General features: G+C 39.6%; 1 protein-coding gene across 1 annotated transcript in view; it reads left to right on the top strand.

The window, feature by feature from the left end:
- Positions 1-12800: 12800 nt before the first annotated feature.
- fam189a2 (family with sequence similarity 189 member A2) overlaps positions 12801-22697 on the top strand; it is a 40552-nt gene continuing 30655 nt past the window's right edge. Inside the window, exons 1-2 of the mRNA XM_010876092.4 lie at positions 12801-13534; positions 18878-18934. Coding sequence (XP_010874394.1) covers positions 13238-13534; positions 18878-18934 — 354 coding nt within the window. The 5' untranslated portion in view covers positions 12801-13237. The remainder of the gene's footprint in view (positions 13535-18877; positions 18935-22697) is intronic.

Below are 22697 nucleotides of genomic sequence, written 5' to 3'. Positions count from 1 at the left end.
TGCTCAGGTAGGCCGTGGCATTTAAACCATGCCCAATTGGCACTAAGGGGCCTAAAGTGTGCCAAGAAAACATCCCCCACACCATTACACCACCAGCCTGCACAGTGGTAACAAGGCATGATGGATCCATGTTCTCATTCTGTTTATGTCAAATTCTGACTACCATCTGAATGACTCATCAGACCAGGCAAAATTCTTCCAGTCTTCAACTGTCCAATTTTGGTGAGCTCGTGCAAATTGTAGGCTCTTTTTCCTATTTGTATTGGAGTTGAGTGGTACCCGGGGGGGTCTTCTGCTGTTGTAGTCCATCCGCCTCAAGGTTGTGTGTGTTGTGGCTTCACAAATGCTTTGCTGCATACCTCAGTTGTAACGAGTGTTTATTTCAGTCAAAGTTGGTCTTCTATCAGCTTGAATCAGTCGGCCCATTCTCTTCTAACCTCTAGCATCAACAAGGCATTTTCCCCCACAGGACTACCGCATACTAGATGTTTTTCCCTTTTCACACCATTCTTTGTAAACCCTAGAAATGGTTGTGTGTGAAAATCCCAGTAACTGAGCAGATTGTGAAATACTCAGACCGGCCCGTCTGGCACCAACAACCATGCCTCGCTCACCTTTCTTTCCCATTCTGACATTCAGTTTGGAGTTCAGGAGATCGTCTTGACCAGGACCACACCCCTAAATGCATTGAAGCAACTGCCATGTGATTGGTTGATTAGATAATTGCATTAATGAGAAATTGAACAGGTGTTCCTAATAATCCTTTAGGTGAGTGTATATTTGTAGTAAGATCAACTCTGGATTCGGCTCTCAATCAGGAGATTGCATTGGTTGGACAGGAGTTGACGAGCATGGTCGAACCGCTGCAGCCAAAAGTTATCACTCATTACCAGGCCATTGATGGACTGGAAGTTGCTCTGACCATAGCAACCGACTAGCTGTTATGACCTGGGCAGCAAATGACCTAAAAACAGAGGTAAAGCTTTTCTGATACCTGTGAGGACTTTGAGGGAAGGTTGACAGAACATTTGACTAATTTGAGTATCAGAGGGGCCACATCCCACTGAGATTGTTGCCCAGCTCCTGAGGGATCTTATTGGTTTGGACAAAGTACCCCTTCTTGACTAAGCGCACCATACCCTTCCTGAGGAGACTCAAGAAGTTTGACATATGTGCAAAAACTCACCTACTTTTACAGGTGCACCATTGAGAGAATCCTCTCAGGCTGCATTACTGCCAGCGGAGCGCATCATAGGCTGCCATATCCCTTCCGTGCAAGGCATCTACCATACACAATGCCTTAGGAAAGCACAGAACACCTTAAAAGACCATACCCACCCAGGCTATTGTCTGTTCAAACTGCTGCAGTCTGATAGTTGTTACTGGAGCATCTTCCAGACAGTTTCCCCCCCCCCAGGCCATAAGGCTTCTCAACCAGCAACATTAATGTATTCCATGAACATTTCATATGCTCTGGTCAATTTCTACATGCATTCAATATACATTAGCACATTGTAATGTATCCATTTATAAGCACTACAACATGTAAAATATTTTATACTGTCCATATTCCTGCATTCACTGAAATTGCTGCGACTGTAGTCTCGTATTTTTTTTTCTTTATACATTTCTAAATTCTTACTGTGTAGATGTTGTGTGCCATGTCATAAGAATTAAATTGTTCAGAATGACGCTATATTATTCTGTGTATTTGATACAAGACTTTGACCCTGTTAGATGTTGTTTTTATGTAGTCACTTAAGGTATTGAAGCCGTGCTTGTTTATAGGTTTAGGTATGTGTATGAGCATGTACAGGTGCTGGTCATAAAATTAGAATATCATCAAAAAGTTGATTAATTTCAGTAATTCCATTCAAAAAGTTAAACTTGTATAATTTATACATTATTTCCACACAGACTGATATATTTCAAGTGTTTATTTCTTTTAATTGTGATGATTATAGCTGACAATTAATGAAAATCACAAATTTCTTATACTGGTCATGAGAGTAAGTTCAGGAGGGAAAAGCTACCAGAGCCCTCTAGACAAATCAGTAGTGATGCTAATTAACCCAAACACCTGCAAAGGCCTTTAAATGGTCTCTTAGTCTAGTTCTGTAGGCTACACAATCAGTGATGGTTTGGGGTGCCATGTCATCTGCTGGTGTTGGTCCACTGTGTTTTCTGAGGTCCAAGGTCAACGCAGCCGTCTACCAGGAAGTTTTTGAGCACTTCATGCTTCCTGGTGCTGACCAACTTTATGGAAATGCAGATTTCATTTTCCAACAGGACTTGGCACCTGCACACAGTGCCACTGCTACCAGTACCTGGTTTATGGACCATGGTATCCCTGTTCTTAATTGGCTAGCAAACTCAGCTGACCTTAACCCTATAGAATCTATGGGGTATTGTGAAGAGGAAGATGCAATACGCCAGACCCAACAATGCAGAAGAGCTGTAGGCCACTATCAGAGCAACCTATGCTCTCATAACACCTGAGCATTGCCACAGACTGATTGACTCCATGCCAGGCCGCATTGCTGCAGTAATTCAGGCAAAAGTTGCCCCAACTAAGTATTGAGTGCTGTACATGCTCATACTTTTCATGTTCATACTTTTCAGTTGGCCAATATTTCTAAAAATCCTTTTGTGTATTGGTCTTAATTAATATTCAAATTTTCAGAGATACTGAATTTGGGATTTTCATTACTTGTCAGTTATAATCATCACAATTAAAATAAATAAACATTTGAAATATATCAGTATGTGTGTAATGAATAAATATAATAAGTTTCACTTTTTGAATGGAATTACTGAAATAAATCAACTTTTTGATGATATTCAAATTCTGTGACCAGCACCTGTATACTTATATCTTAGGATATTGCATATCTTAACTATAACCTAACCTAGCTTTTGGTTTATTTATTTTTTGTGTCTTTTGTTTGGGTGATGCATGTTTTCCATATAGGTGTATTGTATTGTAAAAAAAAATTTGTACTTGAACTTAAATATTTAAATATTGTAATTTGTTGATCACTTTTTTATTGCACTTGAAAATGTACTAAATAATTATTGTAATTGTCACTGTTTTGATATGCATACAAAAACATTGTGCTCTGTTCATAAACCTGAAAAACTAAATAAACAAATATGGGAGAAAAAAGAAAGTTTGAAAGATCAATAATTGTGGTTTTATTTTGAAATTGGAATTGAAGTTTGTATTATAACTTTCAATACTGCTATTATAGAATCTACAAACTAAAACCTTTGACTGGCAATGACAGGTTTTTTTCTCAATGCTCAACGCTCTGACAAAATGAATCCCTAACTATTTTAGAAATTGTCCACTTGATGAATACAATTTAGTGGAGAGTGGGGTAAGTTGAACTATTGGTTGATTTGACCCACCCCATGGAAATCTAGACCGTACACAATTTGTGCCATGTGACAATATATTCAGTACGAACCAATAATTTTCAACTAGGAGTGATATAGGCGCATGGAAAAATGTTTTCTTTTTTTAACAAAAACACTTTGTTATTGTCAAAGTAAATTCTTTACATGTGAGGTATAATGATTGTTAAGTCAAAGCAAATTTATCTAGGCCTAAAAATATGTTTTTTCAGAAGATTAGCTCTTGCTAAACTGGGTACTCTTTTCCAAAGTGGTGGATGTGGGGCAAGATTGAACCAGTGGTTCACTTTGCCCCACCAAGTTAAGTTTCTGGTGAATCAAATATTTCAATGTAAAACAGCACACATGACAAGTTATTTCTTATTTAAAATATTGGAGAAAAGCTATCATGACACAAAACATTTGTACATCTGTGGCGTGTATTTGTCATTGCATAATGTAATGTCATTGATGTCCATTTTTGTTTCACATGCTGTCTTGTGTTTGTATTTTAATCCACAGCTGTGTCTAAATACACTGCTCAAAAAATTAAGGGAACACTTAAATCACACACTGCTTCTCAATGAACTAAATATATTAAAGATTAACATCTTTACTGTGCTTTGTGTAGTTATTTGAGAACAAAATCACATAACAACGGTCAATGGAAACCAAAATCATAACGTCCCAGAGGTTCTCAATTGGATACAAATCTGGGAAATGTGAGGGCCAGTCAATGGCATCAATGCCTTCGTCATCCAGGAATTGCCCACACACTCTGACATGAGTGAGCAGGCAAAAAGTCTGCATACCAAAACATCAGTGAGCCACCACCATGCTTCACAGTGGGGATGGTATATTGTTCACTATTGGCCTTGTTGACCCCTCTCCAAACTTAGAGCTTATAGTTGTGACTATTAAGCTTTATTTTGGTCTCGTCACTCCAATTTACAGTGTGCCAGAAGCTGTGAGGTGTGTCAAGTTGTTGTTGGGCATATTGTAACTGGGCTTTTTTGTGGCACTGGCGCTGTAAAGGCTTCTTTCTGGCAACTCGACCACGCGTGTAATTATTTGATCAGGGCCATTTGAGTGATTTCTGTTATCATTATGATTTAAAAAGGAGCCAAACAACTATGTGATAAAAAATGACTTCATATGATCACTATTGTTAAATAAAAGACAGTTTTTCTGCATGATCAGTCATATTTTCAAAATCAATTCCAAAATGTCTGCCAGGGTATGCACATTTATGAGCACTGTATGTATGTCTGTATTTGTGAACACAAATTATGGATTAATCCCATTGAAAATCCGTTGGTAATCTCGGGAGGATTTTTGTAGAGATGCTGATTTAAGAAAAATTAGGCATGGTCTCTAAATTTATTTGTATGTGCATATATATATATATATATTTTTTTTTTTAGATATACTAGTATATGTTTTATATGTACTCCTTATATATGGCCATATATTTCATACATTTATTTACATATTCGATTTTGGCTGTTTTCATTTATCTTAAATACATGTAAATATACTGATGAATTTCCATATTTGTATTGTTTTCTGTCTTGTGTTTATTATGTTATCTAGTCGTTTCTTTGAAGTACTTTTACAGAGAGGAATGGCATTCATGATACTGAGCATATTGTTTTCATAATGAGTCTTTTTTTAAATGTAAATTTTGAGTACAATGTGGTTAATTATATTGAAACTGCAAAAGGTGCTATATGCTGCCTGACAGTGACTTAAGTCAAAACTTTGGTGTATTAACTAAACATTTATCATTATATTGTGACAAAATGGCAGTTTAATGATACTGTGTAAGTTCCTGATTAAATTATGATAAATACATACTGTACAATTTACAAATCGGCCCTTGTTTATAAAAAACAATACTTGTCTTTTCACAGTAATTAATGTATTGCAATAAGGCCTAGACTTGTGGTTATGTTGGTCTTTCGCCAATGTTAATTAGTTTAACTCACTAGGAGATTCTCTGGAATGTAATGACTTGAAGGTTAATTCCATGATGTGTTGAGCTGGTGGGATTATCAAGATCTGGGGCTGCTTTTCCTCCTCTGGACAAGGACGACTGCACATAAGGGAACCATGAAATGTGAGGTACAGTATACAAGGAGATTCTTGAATAGAACAATTGAACAGTTTTGGTAAATACAATATTAGTTTTGATAAATACAATATTAACCTCCCTCCTTGATGTTAACACAGACAGTTTGCCTCAAACTTTATGCGCGCATGTAACGTTATGACAGCTATTCGTATTAAAGACTGAAGTGAGCAAAATGTTATCTACGTTTTTTAGAGGTATCTCCCCACTGCACCTCTGATGTTATTTTTCAACTAGTATGTATTATTGTGATACTAGTTAGCATTTTGCACTTGCCATAACTTTTTTATTTTCTTCTTGGGTTTGATAATTTAGTGGTACAATTTAGTGGTATAATTTATTGGTATAATCGATACTACCAAATGTGTTAGAATTTAGATTTATATTTTTTTATATATATGAAAAAAGGTATTAATTATTGTGATATCTTTAGGGTAAATCTGAATGATATGCTGGGGTATCCTATTGAATTAATTGCTCTATTCTCTGGTGGAAATACATTGATGATGCCTTAGAAGTTCATGTACTCTTATCATCACCCAGCCACAAGATAAATGCCATCCCTCTTTTCTATGTTTTTCCTAGGTTCCCATCCTACTATGGAGTTTCTCAGTGTCACTCTGCTTAACTGTTTATCGCAGAGGGCTTACCAGAGCACTGCAGATGGAGCTTGCCTGCTGAGGAGACCTCACAGACCTGAACCGGTTCATTAGAATGTCCATTGCAGTAGACCGCTTACTGGCAGACCAGAGGAACGTGCCACAACCGCCCCCCTGTCATCGCCAATGGGACTGCGCCATAAACCTCCTCCCCGGACTCCTGCCCCCTAAAGGGCGCATCTACCCACTGTCTATTCCCGAAAAACAGGCGATGAACGATTACATTGATGAGGCTTTACAAACGGGATCCATCCGCACTTCTACGTCTCCGGTGGCTGCCAGCTTCTTTTTTGTGAGCAAAAAGGACGGCGGCTTGAGGCCGTGCATCGACTTAAACGACATCACCGTGAAAAACCGTTACCCTCTCCCCCTCATTCCCGCAGCTCTGGAACAGGTCGGGGGGGCTCAAATCTACACTAAACTCGATCTCCGCGACGCGTATAACCTGATCCGGATCCACGAGGGAGACGAATGGAAAACCGCATTCATCACACCCTGAGTACATTTTGAATATCTCGTCATGCCCTACGGTCTTCCGACATCTGAAAGATTTATTCACCATGACACCTATCCTTCGTCAACCGGACCCTGCTCTGCCCTTCGTCGTAGAAGTAGATGCGTTGGAGGTGGGAGTAGGGGCTGTTCTTTCACAGCGACACAGTTCCCCCGCCAAACTCCATCCCTGTGCGTTTTTCCCCAAAAAGCTCACTCCCCCCGAACGGAACTACGACGTTGGCATCCGTGAACTGTTGGCCATCAAACTGGCCCTTGAAGAATGGAGGCACTGGCTAGAGGGTGCTCGGCACCCATTCCTGGTATTAACGGATCACCGGAATTTGACATACCTGAAACAGGCAAAGATGTTGAACCCACGTCAAGCCCGTTGGGCCCACTTCTTTAACCTCTTCAATGTGACCTACCACCCAGGGAAGAAAAACCTTTGCCTCTTTTTCTCCTCATTCGAATGGATACCCATTCGTTTTGACCTTCGCCTGATCTGCTCCTCAACTTCATCTCTAGTGATTTTGTATCGTTTCGTATCTCGTGATTCTGACCCTAGCCTGTACGACCATCCTTCGCCTTGCCCTACTGGGAGTTCGTCTCCCTTACATCCGCCTGCTCCGCGATTGGAACCAGCCTCTCTCCCTCTCCCTTTCCACATTCATTACAATACTGTACATCTCATGCTAAATGCCAGATAGTTGCAGTTCCTCTGGATGTGTTAACCACATTATATTTGCAATCATATCTACATTTAAAGTGGTGATTTAGTTTAGGCCCTGAATACATTTCAAAATGTTTGAAGAATATAAACCAAGCAGGGCTCTTAGATCCATGAACTCCGTTCAGATAGTAGAGCCCAGAGTCCAAACTAAACATGGCTAAGCTGCGTTTAGCTGTATTGCTGCACAAAACTGTAATAAACTACCAGAAGATCTTAGATGTGCCCCAAACGTATAATTTTTCATCCTGGTTAGAAACACTTCTTTTCACACGCATATGACTGAGCCTTTAAACTTAACTGCACTATTTATCTTTACAGCTTTTATAGTGTCCTATGATTTTATCCAGTTTTTATTCTATTTCTATTTTCTTATTCTATGTTAATGATGTTGTTTTGATGTTTTCATTTGAGTATTTGTTTTTATGCTATTGTATTAATATATTTTTTCTTTGTAAAGCACATTGAATTGCTTCTATGTATGACTGGTGCTTTATAAATAAACTTGCTTGCTACATGTAATCAGCTTAATGAATGACAGTCTGTTTTCATCTGCAACAATGCAACCAACTCCAGTGGTCTAGCTAAAGTTAGTGAGGCTAGCTAAACCTGTCTTGTTAAACATATCCTGTAATGTATGCTAAATTAATAAAAAAAAGTCAATACAGGAGAAAATCGCTCCATTCCAACCTTCTCCAGAGCAACCCAGGCTGTCAAAGGTGGGTCATGTACGAATGGTTTACCTGACACCGAGAAAACGTGTATAATATTACTGGTACATTTGTCACAAGATTCTGTGTTATTCATGTTTTGTGAGGTGATCTAAACTCTCATGGGCTGTAAAAGTAGAAAATTTGACCGACTTGCGCACTAGCTCAATAGAATTCCCAGTGTTAGTAGCCATGTTGTAACAATGTTTTACCCGCCAGGCTGTCACAGCAATCACTTGACTGAAAACTATGAATTATTGATACTGAATCAACTGCAAATGGCAGTACATGTGCGTCTTTGTTTACATTTTGATGATTAAGGCTTACCACCAGGCACATGCACATGTAAGGCTCAACCTGTGCAGAGCACATGCCCCTTTGCTATCTAGTGCCCATTCCATTTGCATGTGCCCGTCCACCCTGGCCAATAGTATGTGGCTGCAGTACTGGAGGCTGAGGTTTCAGGACCGCAGTCCTAGAACCGCGTTTCTAGGACCCTCGCTTTTCTCGACAGCGCCACCTAGTGAATTGGATGACTGAAAAAGTGCAACCAAAGCAGTATTCCACATACATAAAACTTTCTGTTTTTCAATTCAACTTGGTTGCTAACTAAATTAGTGTAATTAGCTCATTGTTAGTTGAACTAATTATTTCTGAGACTGCTTTGACAACAGTGTTTTTGACAACACACTTGATGAAGCTTTGGAGGCTTTGTCAGGGTATGTGATGATGTTTGAGGAGGCAATTATACATTCAAAGAAAGGTATAATATTTGAAAATATGTTCAAATAATAAAACTTGGATTAAAGAACTTCAAATAACATAAAATTGTATGTTTTACATATTCCATAGGTGTCAAGATCCAATGTAATTTGTTTCAAGGTAAATGAAGTAAGCAAACCAAGGACGCTAAAATGGCCTAAAGAAAGGTGGAACATTTGTTTCAATGTGGACAGATGTGTGCTGCCTGGAGTGGCCTCAAAACATTTTCTGGGGCTACAGAGAACCACTGTAAACCCTGCAACATGAGCAGTGAAGATGGTGACACATTTGCAGAGACCCCACCTCGCAACTTACAAGACTTAAAGGATCTGCCGTTAACATATTGTTCCCAGATACCACAGAACACCTTCAGAGGTCTAGTGGAGTCCATGCCTCAATGGGTCAGGGCAGTCTTGGCATAATCTCTAGTTTTGATCCTTCTCTAGTTTTGCGTTTTGCTAGTGTCCTTGTCACTACTGGTAACATGAGGCGGTACCTGCAGCCCATTCAGGTTGCACTGGTAGTCCAGCTCCTCCAGGACTGCACATTCATATGTGCCATCGTAAGAAGGTTTGCTGTGTCTCCCAGTACAGTCTCAAGAGGATAGAGGAGATACCAGGAGACGGTCCAGCGGGCTACTGGTATGCATTATTCTGACCAAACTGTCAGAAACAGACTCCATGAGGGTGGCATGAGGGCCTGACATCCTCTAGAGGGATCTGCCCAGCACTGTGCTGCTCGATTGACATTCGCCAGAGAACACCAGAATTGGCAGGTCCACCATTAGCGTCCCGTTCTCTTCACAGATGAGAGCAGGTTCACACTGAGCACATGTGGCATTTGTGAAAGTCTGGAGACGCCGTGATGAACGTTATGCTGTCTGCAACAGTTTGGCAGTGGGTCACTGATGATCTGGGGAGGCATATCCCAGAACTCTGACAGCTAGCCAATGGTACCCTTACTCCTGTTAGGTTCCAGGATGAAATCTTCAGACCCATCGTTAGACATTACGCTGGTGCAGTGGGCCCTGGGTTCCTACTGGTGCAGGACAATACCTGGCCTCATGTGGCCAGAGTGTGTAGGCTGTTCCTGGTGTTGAAGTGTATGTTTAGTTTTACCACAGAACATCTGTTTATCCATACACAGGAAGTCATGTTCAGTCGAAGCGCAACAGTAATCAGACAATGGGCTTACAGTCCTGTGATGTGTATTCCAGGTTCCAATATCTATAAAGTAGAGGTACAACCGGAAGTTTCTTTGAGATTGAGTTAGATGAGACCAAGTCTGTAACATAATGAACAATGGACTATCAAATGCTGCAATAAATAATTTAATTACTCTTTCCCTTGATGACTGGGTATGCGATCATAATTTCAACCACTATATGAAATGGCTCATTTCTAATACTGGATGAAGAGGGCATTGATGCCATTAACTGGCCCTCCAATTCCCCAGGCCTGAATCCAGTTGAGAACCTCTGGGACAAGTAGCGCCACAGACTGTCCATGAGCTCACTGATGCCCTGATCCTGGTCTGGGAGGAGATCTCCCAGGACACCATCTGCTGTCTCATCAGGAGCATGCCCAGACGTTGTCAGGAGTGCATACTGGCATGTGGGGCTATACACACTATTGAGTCACATGAGTTGCCATGATGAAAAAAGTTGAAACAGCCTGTGATTTCAATTGTTTTCTTGGATTTTCAGTGTGAGTTTGAATCCAGCCCTCAGTAGGTTGGTGATTTTAGTTGCCATTGACTGTTATTACATCATTTTGTTATCAGTGAATTACACAATGTACAGTAAAGATTTTGATCTTTAATATATTTTGATCATCAAGACATGGTGGGTGCTTTAAGTGTTCCCTTAATTTTTTTGAGCAGTGAAGCCTAGCCTTTTGTCACAGCTGTGTGTAGGCAGGACAAGAAGCGCAGAGCTAATAAACATCCTTTTAATTGTGCAAATGGAAACCAACAAAAGGAGCGGTACAGACCATAGACTGAAGAGCACCAAATAACACACTCCAAACAGTGACGGAAATCTAAGGGATACACAGGGCAACTTAAATACGGTCCCCAATCAAAGGCAATAGGGAGCAGCTACCTCTGATGGGGGATGATTAAACTGCAATGAACATAGACCTTGACTGTGGCTTCCAGGCACATAGAGATGCCTAGAGGGACCCCAGTCAGGACCTGACAGCTATTATCTAGGGAGACCAGATGTCATGTTTTCCCCAGACAGTCCACATTTCAGTCCATTTTCAGTTGTCCCAACTTATTTAGAAAAAAATAATGTTTTGTCCCGTATTTTCACTTGGTCCTGTTTTTCTTGGTCCAACCTACTGCCCATTCGAATGTGACAGGTGTCATGTCACCACTGTCGGTCTTAAAGTTCATAATTTTTTACAGACTATGATCCAATCACATTTTAGTTCTCATGAGCTGTCAAGCCAAAGCACCAAGTAACCATCCATGAAGGCAATGTTACTTGTTTGAGTTAATTTTGCATTAAAGTGCACAGAATTCTATGACAAACTCATCAAAGACAAGCGGACTCTGAGAAAGATTGGCTCATGCGAAAAGTACAACAGGCCATCGAACTCTACCCCCCGAATCAAATTAGCAAAAAACGAATAGGCATCATTTTGATATGTTATTACAGTTGTTGCTGTGTACACCTGAAACATATGCTGCGTTAATTTTTAAGAGCTTAATGTGTTCATGTTATCTGTTGTGCAAACATTGTTATGTTGTTGTTTCAATCCAATTAATTCATTTGTCATTTATGGTATATTTTGTTATAGCATAGGGTAAAGTCAGGCTGAGTGGGACACTTCAGCTGCTGTGTGGTATGCAGGGTTCATTTTGTAAGACAATCATAGCAATTGTTATTGTTGAATGTTGCTGTATGAAACAAAGCATATGATTGAAGCACATAACAGAAGGGGTCAAATTGTTATTTTTCAAATTGCTTTACTCACAGAACCTCAAGGTAAACCACCAACTGTGGAACTGTCCTTTGAATGGCAGAAAAATGAGACCTAATAAAAATGTAATTCATTAAATGTTCAATTCAAGTTTACAATCTTAAAATGTCTGCAATACTTCCAGAAATGCAATAACAAAAAAAAAAATCCCTATTTACATATCAGTATTAATAGCATAGCTAGTATTAATAAATTGAAAAAACGTTGCCTTTATGCTACTTGCCAACTTAATACATCATATTTTTGATTATATGATATCTGTATTTAATTATATGTACACATTAATTTATTAATACATGTTGTTATATGTTGTTCAAAAGTTTTTCTCATTTGTCTAATCGTTAATTTTAATCATAATATAGTGTCCCACTATTCCTGACTTTACCCTAGCCTTTACAGTTTAAACTATTCCAGACAGACGCAATGTGTTGTTCTGAGTGAAACGCCCTTTCGTTGCTTCAATTAAATTAATTCGGTACAAACACAACAGACTATTTATGTATTGGATAATACAATTTGATGAACAGTAGTAGGCCCTACTTTGCTTTGTGTAGATGGTGGGTGTGTGCGCGGAAGCGGGGGGTGAAATGACTGTCCCGTATTTAAACCTGTTGAATCTAGCCAACCTGCTATTATCACACCGATCCGAGATCCGTGGTGACCATGGTTGCACAGTCAAAATGTCATATCGATGGTATCCCAAATAAAATCCCATCCCGAGGTGAAGACTTAGATCGCAGCGGTTTGTCCATGTTTTTTTAAAGTTATACTTGAAATAGTGTAACGTTTTCTTAATAATGCAGTTTTAAAGTAAGTATATTTTGTTGGGCACACATTACAAAGTATAGGCGTGTTTACGTTGCCATTACAATTTTCTGTGTAAAATTTTGCTTTCAGATCAATTACATAAATTGTGGCCTTATATGGTTATAAAACTGGGTTGAAGACATGCAGCTCAATTTATCGCTCACTACCTTTATGCAAATAATGATGAAAATAAAATATTTGTGTATTTAATTTTCACACCCAAATATAATGTCTAACCCTTCAAATGACCGTCGGGGTGTGGATGGCCTATTGCGCCCGCCTTCCCTCTTTTCCCTTCCTCCGCCCTTCTTGTGTCTCTGCCAACATATGTGAAATGCAATCCTTGCCTCTGGTCAGAGAGCAGTTATTTTAAAACTTAAAACTCAGCCACCTCGAGACGGCCATGGCCAAATCAGCTATGCTAAAATCGACGCAACCAACTGACCGATCCTCGATTAATTTTGGAATAAGAGCCTATTAGAAAATTATCAACAGCTTAGAAAATATACGAATCTCATCCACGATCAGTTGCTGTTTGTTCTTTCTCTTCTCGCTAGTCTCCAATGTCTCTCCCTGTAGTTCTTCCCGGATCGTGTTGCCCTGTTACCGGGGTGTCGTTGGCCTCTCAGCTGGCAGACCCGTCGTTCAGGAGCCGGCCGCCCCGCTGTATATCTACGTCTCGCATGCCTGGTTCTCAGTCGCGGTTACTCCCAGCGCTGCTCCCCGGCCGCCCACTGCTCTCCCTCGGATTACTGCAGCTGGTTCTCGGCTGCTCGATGGTCGCGCTCTCTTTCGGAGCTCTCTCTCTCAGCAGTTCGCCACCAATCCGAAACTCGTGCCCTTTCTGGGCCGGATCTTCAGTGAGTTGGCTGTTATGTTTGTCATCACACATGAAATTAGTGGTTTGGCAGTCATAATGACTCCATATTTTTGACTGATAACATTACCTCTGTCAACAGGTGTTACAGTCCAGCTATTGCTCACATTACTCTGGTAGCGGATATAACTCCTCTTAGAGAAGGCAGGGCTTTTGGTATTCATCTGTTGTCAGGTCAAGATGTTAGTTTTTGTTGACCAGTACGGCTATTACCTGGCTTCTTGTTCTTGACAACTACTTTCTTATTGTTATGATGAGGTGTTTAGTACACAAGAGTGAATATGTCTGACCACGTTAAAAAGTTGAAATGATAATATTTATCAAACCAAATATAAGACTTAAAACCTTTGGTATAATAAGTAGCCTAATCAGGTCCAGGGGTAACAGCCCACCCACCAGTGTATGGTGGATCTTTTTTAAGACTAGAAAGAAACCATTTTCCAGACTATGATTTCTCCTCAGGAAGCCCATTTTAAGTTTCACCTTTTCACAGACAACAGTATGACTAAAGATGTGTTCTTCTGGGAGAACACGGTTGCACCTCTTCTGAACAAAAATCTGAGAAGTAATCTTTCTCTCACCAGGCTTTCCGTCTTTAGCCTTGGTATCAGTCATTTCACTTACATTCCATTCCCTGTGCTCCAAGTTATGTGCCAAAATCTTTGGCAGTGGCAAGGATTGGAATGTAAGCTAACGAGACTGTTACTCAGACAACTCCATCTGATGTTGAGCCCTGAATGGCACCCAAATTCCCTGCGTAGCTCAAGTTATATGGGCCCTGGTGAAAAGTAATGCTCTCAATGTGTGCTTTATATATGAAATGTAGAGTTCTATATATGCTATTGCTAGGTGCAGCTCTTTCTCCGTTGTGGTTTAGCAGTATTTTTTTAAAACAATGCAGGTGCCTCTCTTAAGTTATCCAGTTATTCCCAGGCACCTGCAGCTCAGTGACTGAAAAAGTGCTTTGAATTTGATTGAATCTTTCTGAGGATTCCTCCCTGCTGCCTCAGACTAAACTCCTCACCTCTAAGACCCATCGATAATAACCTCGTTTAACAGAGTAACATTGCTCTCACCACACCTGTAATGCTTTATAATGACCTCTCTCATTCTCTCTGTTTTGAATGCATTGTTATCTACCCTTTTCTGCTGCTCTTTCGCTCCGCAACAGACATATTAACTTCACAGATGCTTTCAGTTGAAAAGGCAGAAGATCCTAGCCTGCAATTGCTTGTCACAGATGTATGGACCTGTTATAACACGTTTCGTCGCCCTTATATGGATTCACATGAATAATTTGTGTAGCATCCCATGTAGCTTAGTTGGTAGAGCTTGCAACACCAGAGGTTTTTGTTTAATTCCCACAGTGAGACAGTGAAAATGTGTGCACTCAATACTGTTAGTTACTCTGGACTCTGCCTTTGCACAATTACTTAAATGTTAATGTTATGTCTACATATGCCATTATAAAGGAGATAGGAAGGCTTCATCATTAAGTCTTTAATAATTGTTGTTTTTTTAAGTGGAGCTTTGCATTGTACAAATCCTTACATGCATGTTAAGCAGACCATTTCTTATGCCGGGGTTATATGCTTGTCAAGCTACTCAGACTAAATACAGTGGAGGTTGCCAGAGCTGCCAAACCTCAAAATAATAGCCCTGGTTTAGTCTTAATCTATCCAGCCACTGTGACAGCCCACTTCAGTTACAGCATTGGACAGTGGTTCATTAGATCAGAAAATATTTTTGAAGAAATCCGGGCATTTCAAGGACACAAATGTTACAACACATTCGGCACAATTTATCTTTGTGTTCTTACTAAGAATGTGAAATGACTGAAGAACATTTATTTATATTATTTAGTGGTTCCAAATGGATTTAGATTAAAATACACAAAATAAAGTGTTCCATGAAGGTTCTTTGGCTGTGTCTGGGAAAAATATAGGTTCCCAGTTGAACATTTTGGTTTTACAGTACCTGGAAACCAAAATAGTTATACCTAAAAAGAGTCCTCCTCAGAACCAAAATAAGGGTTCTCCACAGGGACAGCTGAAGAACCTTTATTGGGAGCATTTTTTGCAGGCGTGTGGGGGCTGAAGTGTTGGAGGCTTCAGTTGACCTTGGTAGCCTTCTGTTTTAATGAAACCTGGCCAATCACTCCTCACTAAACCCAGCAACTCAGTCAGCAGCACCCACGTACCAGGAAAACTGTGAAAGGGAGATATGGCCTGTTGGGTAATTCTCTAGTTATTCTAGGGAAGCTTGTGGCAATTGCCTACAGAGTAAACAGAAATAACCCACCATTCACTGCTTTATTTCATTGTCAGATTTAGTCCAAAAACTGGTAGACAGAATTCACCCAACCTGTAGCAAACCTTTAAATAACGACCCGCCCTCCAGCAAACAAGGGACATCCTAAATAAGTGCTACAACCTTTTAAAAGACAACACTCACACCACCATAAACCACATCCACACATCTACTACAGCCAACACAACCATCACCTTCAATCAACATTCATCTCGGCTGACCTAAACGATCACAAACAGTTCACATGGATTTCCAGACTCTATTGTATAGGAAAACTCTGGAATGGATATGCATATCAATCCAACTGTAAGAAGGTTGGCTCACATATAGCCCACACAGGCTCAGTTTTTTCTGAACCTACAGCGGCGGCGACACATTGACTCATCTATCCACTCGGTGCTAACCACTGCCATACGGACTGAGAGAAGGGGATGATCATTGCGAGAGGGGAAATGATGACACAAAGAGAGAGAATACATCCCAAATGTCACTCTGTCATGCTATTTTAGTGCATTTCTTTTTCAACAAGGCCTGTCTTGCATTTGGGGCACAGCCAGACCAGACATTTCCTGCTGTGGCAGGAAATCACCTCAGAGTGTTGTTTCTGTCAGGGCTTGTTTACATTCTGCTTTATTTTCCCGAGATGTATCTAAGAAGAATGGAGATTCTAGATTGTTTTGTTGTGTAAACATGCAGATATCGATACTATAGCTCCAGACGCCACTTTCCAAGGTAGTGCAGCCACATTTTCAATAGATCCCCCAATTGTGTTGGAACTGTATCAAGTTTCTGTGCAGTGCGCACTCATATCGCTCGATTTTCCCACAATTGCCTGCCACAATCCTGGGTGGTACGTCTTGAACGTGCCGGTGTTATTTAAACTATGGAAATAATTATGCGAACCACATACGTCTATCTAGCATTTTTATTCTCTCTTGCATTGTTAACATGGCCTTAGTTAAAAACAAATCAGAACAATGTTTCTCACCTGGTCTTCTCTTCCGAGTGACCGACAGAGAGACAGACAGAAAAAATAGAGATGTTGGCTGTACTGAAATTGCCAGGCCTGTTTCTGCTGGTATTTATTTGATGTTCACGTTGAAGCTGTTGAATAAATTGTTATTTTTTGGTTGTTATTTGAAATTAGTTTGAAACAATTGGTACAGTACAATCAATAGTATGATTGTGTAAGAAACTTCACTCACAAATCTCCCAAATTGTAATTAATATGTAATTACAAAGAAACTATTAGGATATTACATGTAATAATAGTGTTTGAGTCCAATGCTGTGTAATAATGTTGGTGATTGGTGTGGGTTCAAGATGGACAAGGCTTTAATGGTAGCTATTAAAGAGTAGTGTCAAGACAAGCATGGCTCCCATTAACACTAACCCAGAATAGACTGGCTATATTTATGGCTGGAGGGACAAGGCCAAGTCCAGAGCTCTGTCCTTTCTTACCACCAGATCCACTGGGACAAGAGCTCCTCTAGCTAGGTTAGACCCCTCCCTCTCACTGTGTGTCTGTGTGTGTGAGTGAGAAAGGGTGTCCCAGCTTCAGTGCTAATGCAGTCAGATAGAACCAAATTTATCTGAGCAATCTAAACTATGTGAGCCCATATCATAAGCTGACAGACGAGCTGAGGAAAACAGGAAGCACCGGAATTTAGAACAACTCCCACTGATACCAGAGGATAATGGAGACACAAATGTGTGTTAGTTTGTATGTGTGTAATGATGTAAAGGTAGGAAAAGGGAGAGAGGTTCTAACAACAACATCTGATCCAGCATTAGCACTCTTTTACCCTTCAAACCATGACTCATTCTGGGTTCTACATTAAATCAATTTAATGGACTCTGTTGCCTGTGATGTGGTTGCTGTCCTTTCAAGGACCAGTACATTTCCAGACATGACAGAATTGTTAATCAGATTTTTTGCAAGGGGAAGTATTTCTAAACAGAAGTAGAATTGTTAAGTAATTGCTTAGTTAATTTATGCATAGTCCACATTTTTCTCTTGGTTTTGATGTGTTCTCTGGTGTCCAGAACACTCCTGATGATGTTGATGTGAGGGGAGGCCACAGGGAGGTCATTCTAGAAGTGGGCTTTTCATTTGACCACTATGGAGCATGCGTTTATTGACAGGCTGCTTGACAATCAGACCCTCATGTTACAACTGACCAGCCTTGGAGCCTTGGCCATATTCACGTGCTAACAGTATGTGGTCTTCAAATGGCTTAAATACTTCAAGGGGGAAGCAGTTTGTCAGGCTCCTTGTCAGCTGTCATGGGCAGCCTCACTCTGTGCAAATATCCTAGCAAGAATAAGTCAAAATAAGCAAAATTAAGCCTTGTAGATTCATTTTGCTGGTCCCTATCAAAAAAATGTTTTTAAAAGTTACAGCTAAGGTTAAAATAAGGAGTAGTGTTAGGGGCTGAGGGTAAGGTATATGATTATATTTTTTTGGATTGTCATATGTATTTAATACCCAAGGTTTGTCCAACAAAATCCTAGTTTTCCGGTTGCCTAACAACAGTGCAGCGAAAATATTTTTTTTCTGTCAAGGGTTAGAACTAGCTTCTGGGTTAAGAGTAAGAGAAAAAACGTTTTTGGATGGGTATGTTTTTAGGTTCTCAGAAAGATAGTAAAACAATTGTGAATGCGTTTTACGAAATCTTATGCACATGCGTTTATGTCTGTGTGTCAGTCTGGATATCAATGGATTATAAAGGCAGGGACATTGTTCCCCTGAGGGAATGCATGGTTGGATTAGAACCTTTGTTTACATCTGTTTACATGTCATGTTTCTGCTATAGCAACCGAAAGTGGCAATGACGGCAACCAATTGCACATCAGTTTTAGTGCTGTGTAGCAGTCATAAGATAGATGTTTCTGTGTTTGAATGACTGTGTTTTGTGTTTTTTTGGGAGTGTGTGCAGGTACATTTAGTCTGCACATGGTATAGGCCAACAGTATGTAACCTTTCTGACTGATACTGCTGTTTTTTCTTTTCTAGGTGATACTGTCAGGGATCGTTGGCCTCACAACATGGAGGAGGCCCATGCTACTGCTGGTAGGTTCAAATTAAGCAGAAAAGTCAGTTTGTTGGAAAAGTGTGGCTCTCGGTTTGAGCAAGAAAAACGATTACATGTGAAATATGAATGCTTAAAACAAAGTGAGTAGTTTTTGTGTAGCATAAGTGTGGTGACAGTAGGGTGAACATAGTAAGTCTGCTTATTGTCAACAGTTGCTGGGGCAGGTAGGCCTGTACAGCACATTCCTCTGGCACTTGACCTGCTTGCACATATAAAAGTAATGATCGGCATTCCAAGTCTTGTTAATGAGCAGTCTTTTATAGTTCAGTTTACATAAAGAAAAGGGCTAATTTGGCTCCGAAAAGGCAATTTTTTCAAATTGTTCAGAAATCCCAGACCTATGATCAAATATCAAATTTAAATTCTACAAATGTGAGAATGTGAAATGCATGTTCACGTTTTATTTTTCTGCTTGGTGTAACCAAATGCTGTATATTTTATATTGGCTACCTAATGTAGCCTATGAAAAAACGTTCTGGGCAGTGAACATTGATAAAGTGTTCCCAGAGTTGTGCTTAGCTTATGCCTCGATTTCAGCCCACAAACCTCACTCAGGTTTTCTGGATGTACAAAAACTGAAGTGTCATGTAAATTATTATGTAAAAAAGGACCTTTCTCTTGTTTATTCTCTCTTGTAGTGTAAAGAGGTTCTAGTACCCTTGGTTAGAAAACACAATAATTCTCTAGTGGAATGAAAGGCTCGATTAAATTTATACACCAGTACTGATTGTGCAATATACATTTAACAATAGAACCGCCAATCGTTTCAGACAAACATTGACAGCCAGAGCCAAACGCTGTTTGTCATCATTAGCATACAAATCGTCCCTATTAGCATACACATGCTCCTCCACAGCATCACCTTCCAGCCAGAGCATCAGTTCATCTACTGGGTCATTATCAAACTATATAGAATATAAAAAATAAAAAAATACAGAATTTGTTTGTTTTAAATGGTTAATTAATTTGAAAAATTCTCATCATATTAGAAAAAAAAAGTATTAAGTATACATAGTATACAAGAACACAGGCTACAGTATTTTCATTAGTTTTTTAGGCCCTACAAATGTACAAAATGAAAATTACACAGCCAATCTATAGGTGACATGAATCGTCTATAGTTGACATGAATAAGTTATCGAATAACCGAGAGGAGTTATTAGAAAAAGACGATGTCCTTTTCTCCAAATGAATAGGCTATGGAAACGGCAGGTTTCTCCCGGGGGTTCTAGTCGGGCTATCAAGTTGATTTCAAGACCAATGCATAGCTCTAGTGGTAAAGAAAATCTGTGGTATTTAGTTTAGTTTATAACTATTTAGCCTAATACATTTGTAGAATATTAATCTTCAGTAAAATAAGTTGAGAAAATTCAAAGAGAGATGATAGGATGTACAGTGGGAAGAACAAATATTTGATACACTGCCGATTTTGCAGGTTTTCCTACTTGTAAAGCATGTTGAAGTCTGTCATTTTTATCATAGGTAAACTTCAACTGTGAGAGACGGAATCTAAAACAAAAATCCAGAAAATCACATTGTATGATTTTTAAATAATTAATCTGCATTTGATCACCTACCAACCAGTAAGAATTCTGGCTCTCACAGACCTGTTAAGAAGCCCTCCTATTCTCCACACCTTACATGTTTTAACTGCACCTGTTTGAACTTGGTACCTGTAAAAAAGACACCTGTCCACACACTCAATCAAGCAGACTCCAACCTCTCCACAATGGCCAAGACCAGAGAGCTGTGTAAGGATATCAGGGATAGAATTGTAAACCTGCACAAGGCTGGGATGGGCTACAGGACAATAGGCAAGCAGCTTGGTGTGAAGGCAACAACTGTTGGCGCAATTATTAGAAAATGGAAGTCTCAAAGAAAACCATTGTGGACGTCCAGGCCTTTTTGTGTTGCAGAGCTCACTGATGCATTCTTTTTTTTCTCAGAATGTACCAAACTGTTGATTTGGCCACCCCTAATGTTCCTGCTATCTCTGATGAATATTCTTTGCAGCCAGGTGGCCTGTTTTACTTGCATCAAGAGCTCCTTTGACCACATGTTGTGGGTTCACAGCAACAGCTTCCGAATGTGAATGCCACACCTGGAATCAGCTCCAGACCTTCTATCTGCTTAAGAAATAACAAAGGAAAAGCCCACACCTCTCCATGAAACAGCTTTTGAGTCAATTGTCCAATTACTTTTGGTCCCTTGAAAAAGAGGAGGCTACATATTAAAGAGCTGTAATTCCTAAACTCTTCCTCCTTCCTTGGATGTGAATATTCTCAAATTATAGCTTACTGTAACATGAATATATTTTGGTAAACAGCCAAAGTAACAAAACTTGTCAGTGTCCAATTATTTCTGGACCTAACTGTATGTTTGGTGGCATAGGGTGGTTCAATGGGCGAAACAGCTGACTCTGATGCATATGTACTAATGAAACATAGGTTTTGATCACACCCACTGCTCTTTCTGCGAAATAATTATAAAATTTCAACCACTGTCTCTATCAAATTAAAGCATGAAATGCCGAAATGAATTTATGAAAAGAGTTTAGTCAGGTCCATTTTCCTGTTTGACAAACCTCTGTAAAATAATGGTGTGAGAGGTTAAAGACTATTACATTTGACATTCCTTATATTGTGTTTCAGAGTATGTTTGCTCAAGTGTTTGTCTGTCTGTGTAGTTTAGCATCTGTATCCAGTTTGTGCATGTGACATTCCCCAGATTAGTCTTCAATTAGAAAGAGAGAATGAAAGACGGAGAGCAAAAAAACAACATTAAACTCGATCTGAGAACTCATTGCCCTCTACGGTTGTTAGGTCTTGGGTGTCCTTGGAAACAAAAATCCACAAAATGAGACAAACACCAAATTGAGACTGCATGCAAGTTAATTATCAGAGTACAATCCAAACCCCCAAATAATGTATGCAGTGCTAAATTATGCCTTTACACATTAATGAATCAAATCCAGTGAAGAGCTGTTACCTTCCACACCCAACTATTGGAATGCAGCTCATAAACCTTTCTTAACAAAACCCTCATCTACAGAGAGATAAACCCAGAGAAGAGCCTATTTAGACTACATCAATAGTTGTGAAAACAAATGAATTTAAATAATGTTAACATAATATATGATTACAATATTTCAGTCACACTAGCAATGTAAAAATGTTGCTTCAGCTTAAGGTCAAACATGCAGTGCTTTCTCAGACCATCGACCTGGAAGACATGTAAACTCACTGACAATGTTGTTTACCTTTGTATACCAAAAAGGCGCCCTGTCAAACATGTGCTATTCCTTGTGATAGTAGAATTGTTTCGGTGCCAGTATAAGATGTTTTTAGTTGCTTTGTAACGAAGTTATTTTATGATTCTGTTTATGGAGCTGGAAGGACTTACAGAACCAGACCTCCTATGTACAGTGGGGAGAACAATTATTTGATACACTGCCGATTTTGCAGGTTTTCCTACTTACAAAGCATGTAGATGTCTGTAATTTTTATCATAAGCACACTTCAACTGTGACAGATGGAATCTAAAATAAAAATCCAGAAAATCACATTGTATGATTTTTAAATAATTAATCTGCATTTTATTGCATGCCATAAGTATTTGATCACCTACCAACCAGTAAGAATTCCGGCCCTCACAGACCTGTTAGTTTTTCTTTAAGAAGCCATCCTGTTCTCCACTCATTACCTGTATTTACTGCACCTGTTTGAACTGGTTACCTGTATA

The sequence above is a fragment of the Esox lucius genome, chromosome 13, assembly GCF_011004845.1.
Source record: "Esox lucius isolate fEsoLuc1 chromosome 13, fEsoLuc1.pri, whole genome shotgun sequence".
Classification (NCBI taxonomy): domain Eukaryota; kingdom Metazoa; phylum Chordata; class Actinopteri; order Esociformes; family Esocidae; genus Esox; species Esox lucius.
The sequence above is the reverse complement of the archived record's forward strand: the minus strand, read 5'-3'. Positions and strand labels throughout refer to the sequence as shown.